The sequence below is a fragment of the Symphalangus syndactylus genome, chromosome 11, assembly GCF_028878055.3.
Source record: "Symphalangus syndactylus isolate Jambi chromosome 11, NHGRI_mSymSyn1-v2.1_pri, whole genome shotgun sequence".
NCBI classification, from domain to species: Eukaryota; Metazoa; Chordata; class Mammalia; order Primates; family Hylobatidae; genus Symphalangus; species Symphalangus syndactylus.
The window spans coordinates 67,570,249-67,585,204 of record NC_072433.2 but is presented as its reverse complement, the minus strand read 5'-3'; the positions used below and the strand labels follow the sequence as shown (position 1 = coordinate 67,585,204).

General features: G+C 42.5%; 1 protein-coding gene across 1 annotated transcript in view; it reads right to left on the bottom strand.

Moving 5' to 3' along the window:
* The window catches only part of THBS4 (thrombospondin 4), a 47,885-nt gene extending 35,908 nt beyond the window's left edge, over window positions 1-11,977 (bottom strand). Inside the window, exons 1-2 of the mRNA XM_055298409.1 lie at window positions 11,700-11,977; window positions 7,039-7,242 (exon numbers count right to left, since the gene is read on the bottom strand). Coding sequence (XP_055154384.1) covers window positions 7,039-7,242; window positions 11,700-11,787 — 292 coding nt within the window. The 5' untranslated portion in view covers window positions 11,788-11,977. The remainder of the gene's footprint in view (window positions 1-7,038; window positions 7,243-11,699) is intronic.
* Window positions 11,978-14,956: the final 2,979 nt, after the last annotated feature.

The window sequence follows — 14,956 nt, the reverse complement described above, 5'->3', positions numbered from 1 at the left end:
ACAGTGTCCCTGTGAAATGTGTCCAGGACTAGACACAGTAGTAGAAGTGGCCTGGACAATTAAGAGTACAGTGGGACTATTAGCTTCCTTAACCTGGCCATATGTATGCACTAATGAAACCTAAAATGTAAGGAGCTTTTTATAAACAGTTGCATCACAGTATCTGTTCATTCATTCATTCGGCAAACATTTTTGAGTGTCCATTATGTGTCAGGCACTATCCTCAACACTGATTAGGATTTGTTGTTGATTAGAACTCTTAGGATAGATGTCTCCCATCCTGAACTTCTGCAATTTGCTTTTCACTCCTAGTTGACAGCTTTCATTTATTCTTGTTAAATATCATCTGATTGATTTTGGCCCATTGTATTATCTGGTAGGACTTTGTAAATATGAATGATAGCATCCAACATGTTCAACTCTTTTCTAGCTTTGAATTGCAAACACGATACAATGCTGTCTTTGCTCAAGTCACTGACATGTTGGACAGTTCAATACCCAAGACAGAGCCCTGTCAAAAACCACTAGATAATTTGCTATACAGTCACTTATCAACCCTGAGCGGTACTATTATCTAGCTCATTCTTTTTTATATTATTTAGAAAGGTATAATAAGCGACTTCATCCAATTCTTTTCTGAAGTCAGATACATTATGCTCACAGAATGTTTTTTTTTTTTTTAATCTATCAGCTTTGAAACGTTACTGAAAAAAAAAAGTTTGGCATGATTTATTCTTAGTAAATCCATTTTGTCTTAAAAAAAATCCCAGATTTCTTTTCTAGGCAATCCCAAAATACATGAATAATCATATAACCCTCTGGAGCTCTGTCCTAAATTTCAGTAGCCTGTGGTTTTCAGAATCCACCCTTCCCTTCTTTATAAAAATGGAAACATTTGCCTGTCCTGTCTTTTAGGACCTTTCTGTTCTCCATGGTTTCTAAATGATACTAACAGTGGCTCCACTATCACTTTCTTCACTAAATATCCCAATGTGTAATTCATCTGCACCTGAATTGTTAATCTCACTAAAGAGAGTGGGCATTTTTCTGCTATCTCCTCATCTAGCTTAGATTTTTGTTTTCTTTTAACTGTTCTTGACAATTTGAAGAACATTCCCCTTGATGGTTAAGACAGAAATAAAAGAGCCATCTATGACTTACCTCCATCACCTGTTAATCTCCCATTACCTATTCCAGGAGGTAGGCTTATTTCTTTTATATCTTCCATATCTTATTCTGAACATGGCTAAAAACATCCATTTTTTTATCTTATGTGTGAATCACCAACTTTGACTCAATTAGGTTTTAGCTTTTTTGTCCTAATTATTATAGTTTTGTGTCAAATTTTAAAATTCTTTCCATCTTCTGCATATGACCACTTTAAAATTAAGCTAATTCAAGGGCATGTCATAGGAATATTGTGAAAGTTAAAAGGGGAAATAGGCTTTGCGCTTTTAACACAGTCCTGGTACATTAAAAAGACTCCATAGGGCCGGGCGTGGTTGCTCACGGCTGTAATCCCAGCACTTTGGGAGGCCTAAGCAGGCAGATCATCTGAGGTTGGGAGTTTGAGACCAGCCTGACCAACATGGAGAAACCCTGTCTCTACTAAAAATACAAAAATCAGCTGGGTCTGGTGGCGCATGCCTGTAATCCCAGCTGATTGGGAGGCTGAGGCAGGAGAATCACTTGAACCCAGGAAGCGGAGGTTGCAGTGGGCCAAGATTGCGCCATTGTACTCCAGCCTGGGAAACAAGAGCGAAACTCTGTCTCAAAAAAAAAGAAAAAAGACTCCATAAATATTATTATTAAAGTTTGAGGCCCCTCATATTTTCCACTTATTACTGGGTCTAAAACTTTATTTTTTAAGCTCCACCATCTCTCTTAATCTATATTTCTCTTTAGCTTGCAAGCTTCAGAATCACTACTCTGAACTATTTAACATGTCCTATCCTTAGGCTAAGGAGTTTGGCTGACTCTCTCTGGTCATTACAGCAAACACTTAGGGTTTCCTTCACTTCACAGCACCAAGTTGTTCTGAGACAATCATACTAAGACTAAAGCAGCAGTTCTTGTTTTCTTTTTCTGAAAGGTGAAATTGTCATCAGGGCAAGCCAAGAGTTCACCAAACCATCATCATTAGAAAACAGTTGCCTAAATAGTGGAAATCTCTCTCTCTAATACTGTTTAAGAGTATGAAAATTTTATTGAGCCTCATAGTCTGAAGAAAGTTATTATACCTTATATAATTCAGTTCTTGCAACCGGCCTGTGAGGTAGCTATTATTATCCCCATTTTATAGGCAATCAACCAGGGCTAAGAGAGATTCAGAGATGTATTCATGGTGATGCAGTTTGTGACTCAAACTCAGGATACAAATTGGAAAGTTGTCTTTATGCCAGATACTAGAAGATCACCAGCCATATCTTCTATCCAGCCAGGTGGTTTCTGCAGGATGCTTATTTCTATCAAGATTTAAAGCCTGTATTACTAATAACCTGGCAGATCCACTTCTACTAGAAATACTACCTGTATCCTCTGACATCCTATTCCAAAAGGCCTTCAACATTTATTCATTAAAAAAAAAATCTTTTTTTGGCTGGGTGCGGTGGCTCAGACCTGTAAGGCCAGCAATTTAGGAGGCCGAGACAGGAGGATCACTTGAGGCCAGGAGTTCGAGACCAGCCTGGCCAATATGGCAAAACCCCATCTCTACTAAAAAATAGAAAAATTAGCTGGGCATAGTGGTACACATGTAGTTCCAGCTACTCAGGAGGCTGAGGCAGGAGAATCAGTTGAACCCAGGAGGCGGAGGCTGCAATGAGCCAAGATCCAGCCACTGCACTCCAGCCTGGGCGACAGAGCAAGACTCTGTCTCAATAAATAAATAAATAATATTTTTAAATTACCTAATATATGTCAGATATTGTGGAATCCCAGAATTTCACAATGGTGTATGTCATTTTTTACAAACAAGTCTATTCTTCTCAGCCTCCATTTATTCTTTTCAATCTGTCCATGAACCACTTCTATGTACAAGGCCCCTTGCTAGGTGCTGCAGCAAATGCAAAGATAAGGGCTGTATAGTCCCTGTCTCAAGGGAGCTCCCAACCAAATGGAGAGAAGACCTAGAAGTAATTCAAGTACAAGGTGAGCTAAGATGAATGTCTTCCTTAAGAGGTACAAAGTCACATTAGAAAGAATATCAGAAGGAGCTGGAGATGGGTCTTGAATGTGTAGGATTTGGGTGTCAAGAGGTGATGTAGGACATGTGTCGAGGGAGCAGAGAGCAGGAACAAAAGGACGGAGGAGAGGCAGCATGCGTGGCCCCAAGGAATGGCAATAGCCTATCTTGTTGAAGCTCAGGCTGCATGGAGGTTGGAATGAGGGATAAACTGGAAAGGCTGCCTGGGGCCATGCAGTGGAAGCCCCGAATGCCTCGCTGAGACATGGGTACATTATTCAGTTTGGAAAGCGGGCCACTAGAGGTCTCAGAGGTCAGATGTATCTTGATCCAAATTATGTTTCTGAACAGTAATGAGGTGGCCTGGGGTACGCTGACTTGGAGAGGGTGAGAGTAGAAGCAGAGAGCTCAGTGGCAAACTCTTTCTTTGCAGTCTTCATTAGCTACATTTTAATTTGTTCCAGGAGGTCATATGGGGCCCAGATGACCAAATTCTGCTCTTTGATGCTGTGTAGTCACCCTCCTTCATCTCCCAGTCCTGGACTTTAATGGAGGGAAGGGTGTGTTTTATTTCCTACTCAGGTGTTTTAAGTCAGTAGAGATCCATTTGGATTTCTTCTGTTTCACCGTTTTCCACGCAAATCAGCAAAAGAGGAGATCAGCTGAACCTTGGCCAGATGAATGCTGTCTGGAGCCTACCATGTCCAGGAAGATAATTTATGGAGGGTTGTGGGGAGAATTATGTCAAGCCAGCATGGCCACCACTGAACACCGCAGTGGGGAGTCTCAACCACAGGCTCTGTCTTTTCCTTGGATCTGATGGACCCAGTGACTTCTTTTTATTGTTCCAGTCAGAATGGACTTCTCCTTCCTGAAACTTTTATATTCACCAGTGCTGGCAAATCTTCGTATTTTTTCCGACTGCTCCAGTGAAACAACTTCTCTATGTCATTCTTCAACTTTTCAAGCTCTAATAATGGCATAAATCCCTCTTTGCCTTATGAGAATTCTCATTTCTAGATTCTTCCAGGAGTCCTTCTGCCCCCATAGTTTCTAAGAACAATTTATCTTTCCTAATAGGTTGGAGGGTAGGAAGATGTTCATCTTTCAGTTCTTCATCTCAACCCTTTCATCTTTTCCTCTGATTTTTTTTTTTCTTTTGAGACAGAGTCTCGCTCTGTCACCCAGGCTGAAGTGTGGAATGCAGCGGCACAATCTCAGCTCACTGCAACCTCTGCCTCCTGGGTTCAAGTGATTCTCCTGCCTCAGCCTCCCGAGTAGTTGTGACTATAGGCACACACTGCCATGCCCGGCTAATTTTTGTATTTTTAGTAGAGATGGGGTTTCTCCATGTTGGCCATGCTGCTCTCGAACTCCTGACCTCAGGTGATCTGCCTGCCTCAGCCTCCCAAAGTGCTGGGATTACAGCCCCTAAAATTTTTGATCAACTGGTATTTACAGCTGACTCACATTACTAGTGATTCTTCAGAGGAAACATACTAACGATTCCCTTACCCTCTACCTACTGCCCATTAAATCTAGTGTTACTCTTGTCTATACCAACTGAAAGGATCAGTTCAGGGGAAGTTGCTTCCTTCTGTTTCCCAGCAACACAGACTTTCCACAATGGGCTCACACATACTGGCCAATTTAGAAATAGAGGGTGAGAGGCAGTGAGGGCAAAAGCTTGGAGCAGTTTTTTACTCTGTAGAGGAACTTCTGGCCATTAAGCTGGATGAACCAAAAGAAAAATCTTTGCAATGCCTCTAAAATAGACAGGTTAGGAGAAGCTGCTGATCCACAGATGAAGAATGGTGATTTTTACAGATCACAAACTGAGTAGCTGGGTTGTCAGAAGATGAGCAGTTCCTTCAACAGATGCTAGGCAAAATGGGGCTGTTTGATTCAAGGCAGAGACATGGGCAGAATCACCCCTCACTAGGGCTGAAGATGGGGAAAGGGGGACAGGAATGGTTGACCCATCTGCTGGCCATGTCCTCAGACTCACTTTATTATCTGACACCTCCTCACAGCCCCTGACAGGCTGTGAAGCACATACAGAGAAAGCGCACTTGGGAGTAGAGTGGAAGCAGGCAAGAAGCACGTTGGGATCTGACAGAAAAGAAGGGGTTAAAGTCTCATTCCTTTATACTTTTAACTTTAGAGTCCTATGAAAGTTAAGAATTAGAAGCTTCTTTCATTTCCTAATGCCTACAGATTTAAGTGTACAATCACAAGTATAATCTAAGAGAGAGTTTGAAGCACTAGGAAGTGTCTACTTTGTAAAGCAAACTGAAATAAACATAAAACCCAGCCAGAAGAACCAGTCCTCCTATTTTATTAAATGCATGAAGCAGCAGGAACACTCATCTGTCACATTCCTTAATAAACAGGAACAGGTGTTGTCCCCCGGGCAGGAGTGGAGGAGAAGGCAATGAAAAATAGTGACCATTTTCTTTGGGACCCACTTCTCAGTGCTTATAGTAACTCACTATGGCAACAAAACAAATGACAGCAGAGGGACCAAACCAGAGACAGGCCTGTGTAAATTGGCATGCACAGGGAGAAAAGAGCCCTATTCCTCCTGTTCTACTGGTTGAGGTATATTCTTTCCATCACGGCCAGGTAGGTGCTTAAGGAGCTAGGAGTTAAGTCTACTGAGCACTGGCTTCAAAGGGAACATACGAATGGTACGGGGTGGCTGTCATGGGCTGAATGTTTGTATCTGTCCCCTTCCTCCCGCCCCACCAAATTCATAGACTGAACTCCTAATCTCCAGTGTGATGGTATTTGGAGGTGGGGCTTTTGGGAGACGATTAGGTTTAGATGAGGTCCTGAGGGTGTGGCCCTCATGATGGGAATAGTGACCTTATGAGAAGAGACACAAGAGAGCTTGCTGTCTGTCTTCATCATGTGAGGACACAATAAAAAGATGGCCATCTACAATCCAGGAACTGGGCCCTTATGAGGAGCCAAATCTGCGGGTGGTATGGTTTGGATATGGTATGTCTGTCCCTGTCAAAACTCGTGCTGAAATTTGGTCCCCAATGTGGCAGTGTTGGGAGGTAGAGCCTTGTGGGAGGCATATGGATTATGGGGTTGGATCTCTCATGAATGGCTTGGCGCTGTTCTCGAGATAGTGAGTTTCAGCTCTTGTGAAAATGGATTAGTTCTCAAGGGAATGGATTAGTTCTTGAGAGAGTGGGTTATTATAAAGCTAGGATGCCCCTCAGGTTTTTGCCTCTTCCCATGCGTCTGCTCCCTCTTTGACCTTCTCCACCATGTTGTGACACAAGAAAGTCCTTGTCAGAAGCCAGGGCCATGCCCTTGAACTTCCAGCCTGCAGGACTGTGAGCTAAATAAATCTCTTTTCTTTATAAACTACCCAGTCTCCAGTAGTCTTTTATAGCAATACAAAACGGACTGAGATGGCACCATCATCTTAGACTTATCACTGTCTAGAACTGTGAGGCCTAAATGTCTACGGTTTAAGCCACATAGTCCATGGTATTTTGTTATAGCAGCCTGAGCCATCTAAGACAATGGCTGAGTTGTCCCTTGTCCTGTTCCAGAACTGGATTCAGAATAACATGAGGATGAGACAATGTCAAAAGGCATCTTGGTCACAGCAATTCCTTTTTTCTCCCAATGTCACTTTCTTCCTGAACCCCCCCCCCCCGCCAACCCACCAATATAGGTAAATGTACAGTAAGAAGAATTCAGTATTAAAAACTGAAATGACTAGTGAGTGAGAACATAATTGTATAAGGAAACCATCTCAAAGACTCTATGCCCCTGATCCTGGAATAGAAAAAGGAGATTTTTGAGAAAATAATTTCAGCAAGTTTGCTTACCTTTGTTTAAGCGTCCCATCACAGTAAATTCAAAATATTTACTGTTGTCAGCTGAAGAGTAAAGACCGAAGATGGTGGCTGAACTTTTAGTCTGCAGCTTGAAGGTGGAAATCACATAGAGATCATTCAGGGTGGGGTCTGTCAGGACTGGCAGCAGAGCGCCTGGGTTTAGCCTCTGACTGGAAGATGGGAGAAGGTCAAAGACTGGGAAGAAGGGAGAAGAAGGTGTATAAGTGAAAGATTCAATTTTGGGGAACACAGGGTTTTTTTGTTTGGGGGGGGCAATTTGACAGTAAGCTACAAAGTAATGTAAACTAATCTTGTAATCCCTTTTCCATATTGCCAAACTCACCAGTTCTTCCCTGTCACTTTTATAGTGGCTGGACATTTGAGCCAGAAGAAATACAGCACGATATTCATCAATGGGTATAGCCCTCAGGAGAGGACTGAATTTGCAAACACAAAATTGGGTTTGGCTGAACAAGTAGCTCTGAAAATGCCCACCAGGAAAAGCACTAAAGGCTTAAAGTACAAGGGGGACTGGTGAAAGCATCCAAGCCATTGCTTTATTGATGTCCCCAAGCAGTGAATTTCTGTCACGGAGTCCCATAGGCACCTCCAGGACCAGAGCCAATTGTGTTTTTCTGGTCAGTGACAAACGACAGGAAATGAAGCAGCAAACATGGATATGGTGGTAGATGTGCTGGCAGAAAATGATTTGCTACCTTTGTGAGACCTAAGTGTTCCCTTTGTGCCTTTACAATTCTCCAACATTTCTCTGTTTAAAAAAATCCCAACGTGGAAACAAAACAAAATGATGTGGTTTCTGTTTCTTGACTGTATCTTGACTGATAGAATTGGTCTACAAAAATCAGAATCTGCATTTGTATAAGTTGCTTTTGATCAAGCAAGCAGTACTTTCTCTCACAAACTTTGTAATATTTATGAAAGCTATGAGAGAGTATGCACAGAGTCCTTTAAGAGGCAAAGGCCAAATTTGGGTCATACTCATTGGAAGTTATTTAGTATATCTATTAGCATATGCAAATATCATTTGAACAATTCCATAGGCTGCAGAAACTTCAGTACCTACAGCTGTCTCTTGGATATAATAATCTGGTTATTAAATGGGTAATATTGACAACTGATAAAGAGTTCTTACAAATCAATAAAATGATAAGCATCCTAATAGAAAAATGGCCAAGGAATATGAAAAGGCAATTTACATAAAAAAATTACAATGACCGTTAAGCATATAAGTAAATGTTCATGTATTTATCTAATGATGCAGGAGTTGCTAACTTAAACAATAACATATTGTTTTCACCATTGAATTGGAAAACCAGCAAATACAACAGTACTCAACTGTTCCTGAGTGTTCAGGGAAATGGGCACTCTCTGTACCACTGTGTAACATGTAAACTAGTAGAAACATTTTGAAGACAGTTTAAACAACAGTATCAAAAGCCCTAAAACACACGTGCTCTTTGATCTAGCAATTCTACTTATGGGAATTTATCCTAGAGAAATAATGGATAACATGGTAAATGATTTAGGTACAAGAATATTAGACACTAGTGGTAATTCTAGAATTTCTATTTAGGAAAGAATTAGGTGAAAATCTAACTGGAAGAGAGGTAAACCTGAGCTCCGTTGGTATAGCATTTCGCTATGAAAACATTAACTGCCCTTAGCAAAAAAAAACAAGGGCTTGGCTGAGATTGAGGGGATGGTTAAATTCATCCCAAACCATCCTGTGACACTTGCACTTGTTCAATAAATTATTATTTACAATATCAAAACCAGAAACAACTTAAGGGTTCTATATTACAACCCTGGCTAAATACATTTTGATTCTTCCAAAAAGCAGACTACCTATTTTTAAAATGTAGCTGAATACTTACAGATGTGAAAAGATGTCCATGATACATTAAGAAAAAAGCATTCTAAAACTATATGTATAACGTAATTCCATTTGAAATATATTTTTGCATAGAAAAAGATTTGAAATGAAAGACAATACAACAACATGCTAATGTTAATAGATGCTATCCCTGGGGATAGCGTCTATTAACATATAGTTATACATATAGTTGCATAAATATAAGTTTTAAATTTCCTCTTTTCTTTTTATTTGATTTTTTGCTTATCTAACTTTTATCTTTTCTACAATGGGCAGGTATTGCTTTTGTAATAAGAAAAGAATGAATGAAAGTTCTAAAGCAAACAGGCAAAAAACTAGTTACTCAAGAATGTCTACCCTTTTTAAAAGACAATTTGTCTTCAAACTGGATCTATATTGTATTTTTCACATGTACCAGGGGTCCTTACACAATAATGAAATTAATATGAGATGTGTTGGAAAGCAGAACATTTACTGTGTTCCTCTTAGTGCCTGTATCCCTAAACCATAAACACTGTTGCCTACTGCATTTCAAAAGGGAAATTGGATTTTTTAATTTTCAAGAGAATTAGAAACTTTACATTTCCACTAATGAGGGCAAAGGGAAATAAGGCAATATGTTTTAAAGTTCCATTCAGGACAAAACATCTTCAGAAGAGAGATATGTGTTTAAAGTATGGGAACTACCTTCAAAACAAAACTCTTAGTACTCTTGATTCTTGCTTTGACTATGATCAGGTTCATGATGTAACTCAACAAAACTTGCGGTATTTCAATCTATGGTTCGTCTGATTCATTTGCATCTCTCTCAAGAGGCAGAGATGGGATTAGTTAGTAATGAACATAGAGAGTGTTTTGAAAAGGAAATGAGACACTACCATTTTCTATTAATGTTATTACATTTTAGTAAAAGTGCCAGGATCAAAGCACAACCTTCTACTGTTAGGGGTGAAATTACTGCTACCAATGAGCGCAGCTACCATGGTATGTAAATTGAATATATACTAATTTAAGACTAGCAATGAAGCTCAGAGGAAGAAGGAGATAATCACATTATCCTGTTAAGCCTGATAATTGCAGACTAGATAATGCAATAAAAGAATCTATCAGAAACTTAATCAGATCATCCACAGCAACTAAATTACCCAGATAATTTAGGTTGTATAGGCCGAGTTCAAATCTCCATAAAATGGTCAGGTATGTCTGAGACATACCTAAGGCACACCATAAAGCTGTATGTTCAAAAGTCAAGAACGTATATAACACAAAAAAATTATACTTATAAATTCAAACTTGCCAAATATCATCACAATACGACTTTTGAAGTGTTTAAAAGCTTCCTTTTTTACTTTCCTAGAAGTATGGGGCACAGACTACAGCATTTCAAATATTTGAACACAAACTAAAAGTTAGCAGTACTCTAACCCCTGAAACCACAATTCTGGTTGTCTGGTCTGGAATGAAAATGAGTTATTTGGCGAAATGCAGTTTAAATAGGTGATTCCAGCAGCGGGAGGCAGGGAAGTTGAGAACGCCCTCATAGGCGTCTTCGCTGTGGCTACAAGAGGAAAAACAACTTTGACTTCAAGTTGTGTGTCTCCCAGTTTTACTTCCACAGTCAGTAATAAATCAACCCAGGCACCAAGTTCAAACAGATGAAGCTCACCCCTGACCAGTTAGGGCCAGTTATAGCCCTAAGATCTTTCTTTGCTTAAATCATGTCTTCCTTTTGGTCTTTACAAAAAAATTCTGTTTAACTGCTTTCTACCCAATGGCTATTTCACCCCATTTCACCAAGGGGTTTGAAGATTGTCCAAGTATCTTTTCACATGATTTATTGAATTTTTACCGTTTCATAGAAAAAGACCAGTTTCTTTCTTTTTTCTTTTTAAATTATAGATTCAGGGGGTACATGTGCAAGTTTGTTACACGGGTGTATTGCATAAGGCGGGATTTGAGCTTCTAGTGAACACATCACCCAGTGAACGTAGTACCCAATTGGTAGTTTTCCCAACCCTCCCCCCAGTGTCTACTGTTTCCATCTTTATGTCCATATGTATCCACTGTTTCGCTCCCGCTTGTGAGAACATGGTATTTGTTTTTCTGTTCCTGCCTTAATTGACTTAGGAAAATGGCCTCCAGCTGCAACCATCTTGCTGCAAAGAACTGATTTCATTGAAAAAGACCAGTTTCTCAGCCCTTCCTATTTACCTCAGAAATTAAGACATCAAGCCAACCCTTGAAAGAAACTTTCTTTTTGTCGTTCAAGCAAAGTCAGAGCAGAAAATGCAGGTGGCAGGGCACGCAGAGTAATTCTGCGTCTTTCTCAGGGATGTCAAGAGCAGACTCTGGGCGAACATCGCTCCACCTGAGGAAGGATTTAGGGAGCAAGGCTGCCTGGAGGGAACCGGCACAGGGTACACGACCCGGAATTCACCCTATACCAGAGCCTAACATGTTAAGAGGTCTAGGGCCGTGTGGCAAGTTTTGAAGGCAACCCCACGTCTTTTCATAGTCTGAAACAATTTTGCATCCCCCAACTATTTAGGCAATTGTTCTCATCATTGGATAATCGAATTTCGGAAAATTCTAGACTAATCACTACCTCCAATCACAATATGCTTTGATTGGGCCCGGGAGGGACAGAGAGGGGCTGAGAAAGGCCCCAGGAGCACAGGGCCGAGCAGGTCCTTCCACTCACTCAGCAGATGGGGCACCCGGTGCCCGGCGCTTCCGGGCCCGACCGGAGCCCACTTACCCTGGGGGGTGGCCTGGGCGCCGGCCGCTAGCCAAGGCTGCAGGACCAGGTGCAGCAGGAGGACGGCGGCTCCGCGGGGGGCCAGCATGTTGGCTCTTCCTGTTCCCCGCGAGGCCGGGGGCGACGGCGGCGTTGGCCCCGCCTGGGGGTCCCCGGGCCGTGCGTTGAACCTCGGTCGGGGCCCGGGCCGGCGGCGCAGGTGACCCGTGCTCGGCGTCCGGGCTGCCGTCGGGGGCGTGCTCGCGTCCCGGCCGCGCGGTGCTGGGGAGCTGGCTGCTGGGGAGCTGGCTGCTGGGCTCCGCGGCCGCGGCCGGGCGCTTTATAGTGCGGCCAGGCGGGGGAGGGCCGGGACGGGGGCGGCCCCCTTGGCGGGATACCCTGTCCTGGGAAGAGCTGGGCAGCTGGAGCCGCGAGCCGGGGCCGCAGGGAGAAAGGCGCGTGTGTGAGGATGGGAAGGAGCCTGGCCAGACCAGGTCCTGGGGTGGGTGTAGACACGGCCCCGACGCGCGAGGGTAGGAGCGAAGATGGGCAGTCGGGGCTGGAGAGAAAGGGGTGCTGAGCAGAGGCACTCGGGTCCACAGGGGAGAAAGGAGCGGGAGGAAAGGGGCGAAAGGGAGGCAGAAAGTGACACTGACCCACCCGCTTTGGGCACCTTCAGTCCCCCACCCCTTGCGCTCCTTTTGTTTTCTAAAAAGAAGAATATCCTTTGGATCGGCTTTGAACGCCCACCTTGGGTTCCCTTGCGAATGAATCCTGAAGTTCTCCAGAACGCTCTGCCTCCTAAAGTGGCCCAGAGAGCAGCGAGTTTCTTTTATTTCTTCAAGCTTTTCTTGAATACTTGAAAGGTTGAATTTTTTTCTCTATCATTTTGAGACACAGTGAAAGTTTGAAAGTTTTTGTGTTTTTAATGGAAATAAAACACATCTCAAGGAATCCATCCAGACAGAGCCATTTCTAGGCTGGTGAATCTGTGCTTTATGGATAATTTGTTTTCAGTATGGTTTCCAAACGCCCTGCTTGCCCACCTCTATTCCTCTGTCACCAAAGATTCCGTGTGACAGTTTAAAGGTATGGGAGTAGGACTTGAAAGAGATCGGAGGAACGCAAGTAATTCGTTCTCTTCCTGGGCAAAGCTCCCGGAATGATATGGATTAACTAGAGGAAAAAATATTTGATAAACAGTGGCAAAAATTTCTCCTCTGTAACAATCTCGACTAATGGAGAAGATCCAGCAAAGTATTGCTATCTCTTTTAGGTCTCAAATAATTCCATTTCAAAGTTTAATAAGCCACAAACTGGGAGATTAATGCACCATTTTATCCCCAAACTGTGCTAAAATAACCTGACACCAATTATCACTCAATTTACAGCTATCGACCTGGAGATTTGTGAGCTATCTGCAGAGCTCTCTAATATGTAAGGTCCAATACAGGTCTATCCAGGGTTCCTTTAATGCCACATCACACTAAAGTCACTCTTTGGAATGGGGCACCATATGTCTACACATGAGAGAGCACTGAAAGACACAGAGGATGTCCATACATATCAACTAATGAGATAAACTAGATTTGGGAATCTTCAAATCTCCAGACCTTGTTCCCAGGAGTGGCCTGGGTTTGAGAGGAATCTAGGCTCCCAACCTATGCTTCAAGTGGAACAGCCTTGCCTTTCTATGTTTTGTACAGTAGACTTCAGAGATTAGGATTTTCTGTGAAGACAATGTTTGGATGCCCAAAATTTTGAAAACCACTATTCAGTGGTTCTCAGCTGATTGGGTATATCAGAATCTCCTGGGGAATTTAAAAAACAGTGATTAGGTGCCTACAGGGAACAAATGAAACCAAACATCAAAAGAAACAATATACTATATCACACCATAGACTACTCTGACACATAAAATAGGGTTACTCCTTAAATGAGTCACCAAGCAAGCCTAGTAGATGCCTGTGAGAGTTCTTGTGCAGTGCGCCAGACATTGCCTGTTTCCTCTCAGATCTGGTGCTCACCTTCCACTGCATGCTTGTCAGCAGTCTACATAAAATGGGAGACTAGAGAGCAATAAGAAGGTAGAAGGTAGAAACTAGAGCATTTCCCTCTCTGTGACCTGAATGGATGCATCTTCTTTGTGACTCTTGCAGGTGAGGTCCACCATGATTCTAACTTCTGCCTTCTCACCATTTGCACCCTCCAGCCATGACATTGGAGGTCACTTAGTGGAGTTGCTAAAATGTGGATTGCCTCACTCTTCTGTTTGACATCTCAGTTCTTCTATTATATATGTAATCATTTCCCTGTATTAACATTTCTTCTATTTAAAATACCTAGAGTATTTGCTAGGAATCTCCGTGGTGAGGACGATGCACCACGTGCTGCTGGAGGTGGATGTGTTGGAGGGCACCCTGCAGTGCCCAGAGTCTGGATGTGTGTTCCCCATCAGCTGCAGGTTCCCCAACATGCTGCTGAATGATGAGGAAACTGAGAGTTGACTGTGCCAGGTGCCAGTTTTTCTTTTTATGACCGTGTGTATTTTTGTTGATGTTACCCTGTTTCCGAATTCTGCCATGTGTGTCCCCAACCCTTGACCCAATGACATACCAGATACACAGTGTTCTTGAGCACAATAGTATTTTTTTCTCATTAAAGATTCAAAACCAAAACAAACAAACAAACAAACAAAAAAACTAGGAATTTTTGATCCTAGCAAATTCCCAGCAAAATAGCTTGCACATCATGATGGTTAATGTTGAGTGTCAACTTGATTGGATTGAAGGATGCAAAGTATTGCTCTTGGGTGTGTCTGTGAGGGTGCTGCCAAAGGAGATTAACACCTGAGTCAGTGGACTGGGAAAGGCCAACCCACCCTCAATCTGGGTAGGCACGATCTCATCAGCTGCCAGTGTGGCTAGAATAAAGCAGGCAGGAGAACACGTAAGAGCAGACTTGCTGAGTCTTCTGGCCTTGATCCTTTTCTGTGCTGGATGCTTCATGCCCTCAAACATTAGACTCCAAGTTCTTCAGCTTTTGGACTCTTGGACCTACACTGGTGATTTGCCAGGGGGTGTTGGGCCTTCAGCCACAGACCAAAGGTTGCACTGTCAGCTTCCCTACTTTGAGGTGTTGGGACTCGGTCTGGCTTCCTTGCTCCTCAGCTTGCAGATGGCCTATTGTGGGACTTCATCTTGTGATCGTGCGTCAATACTCCTTAATAAACTCCCCTTCCTATCTATCCTGTTAGTTCTGTCCCTCTAGAGAACCCA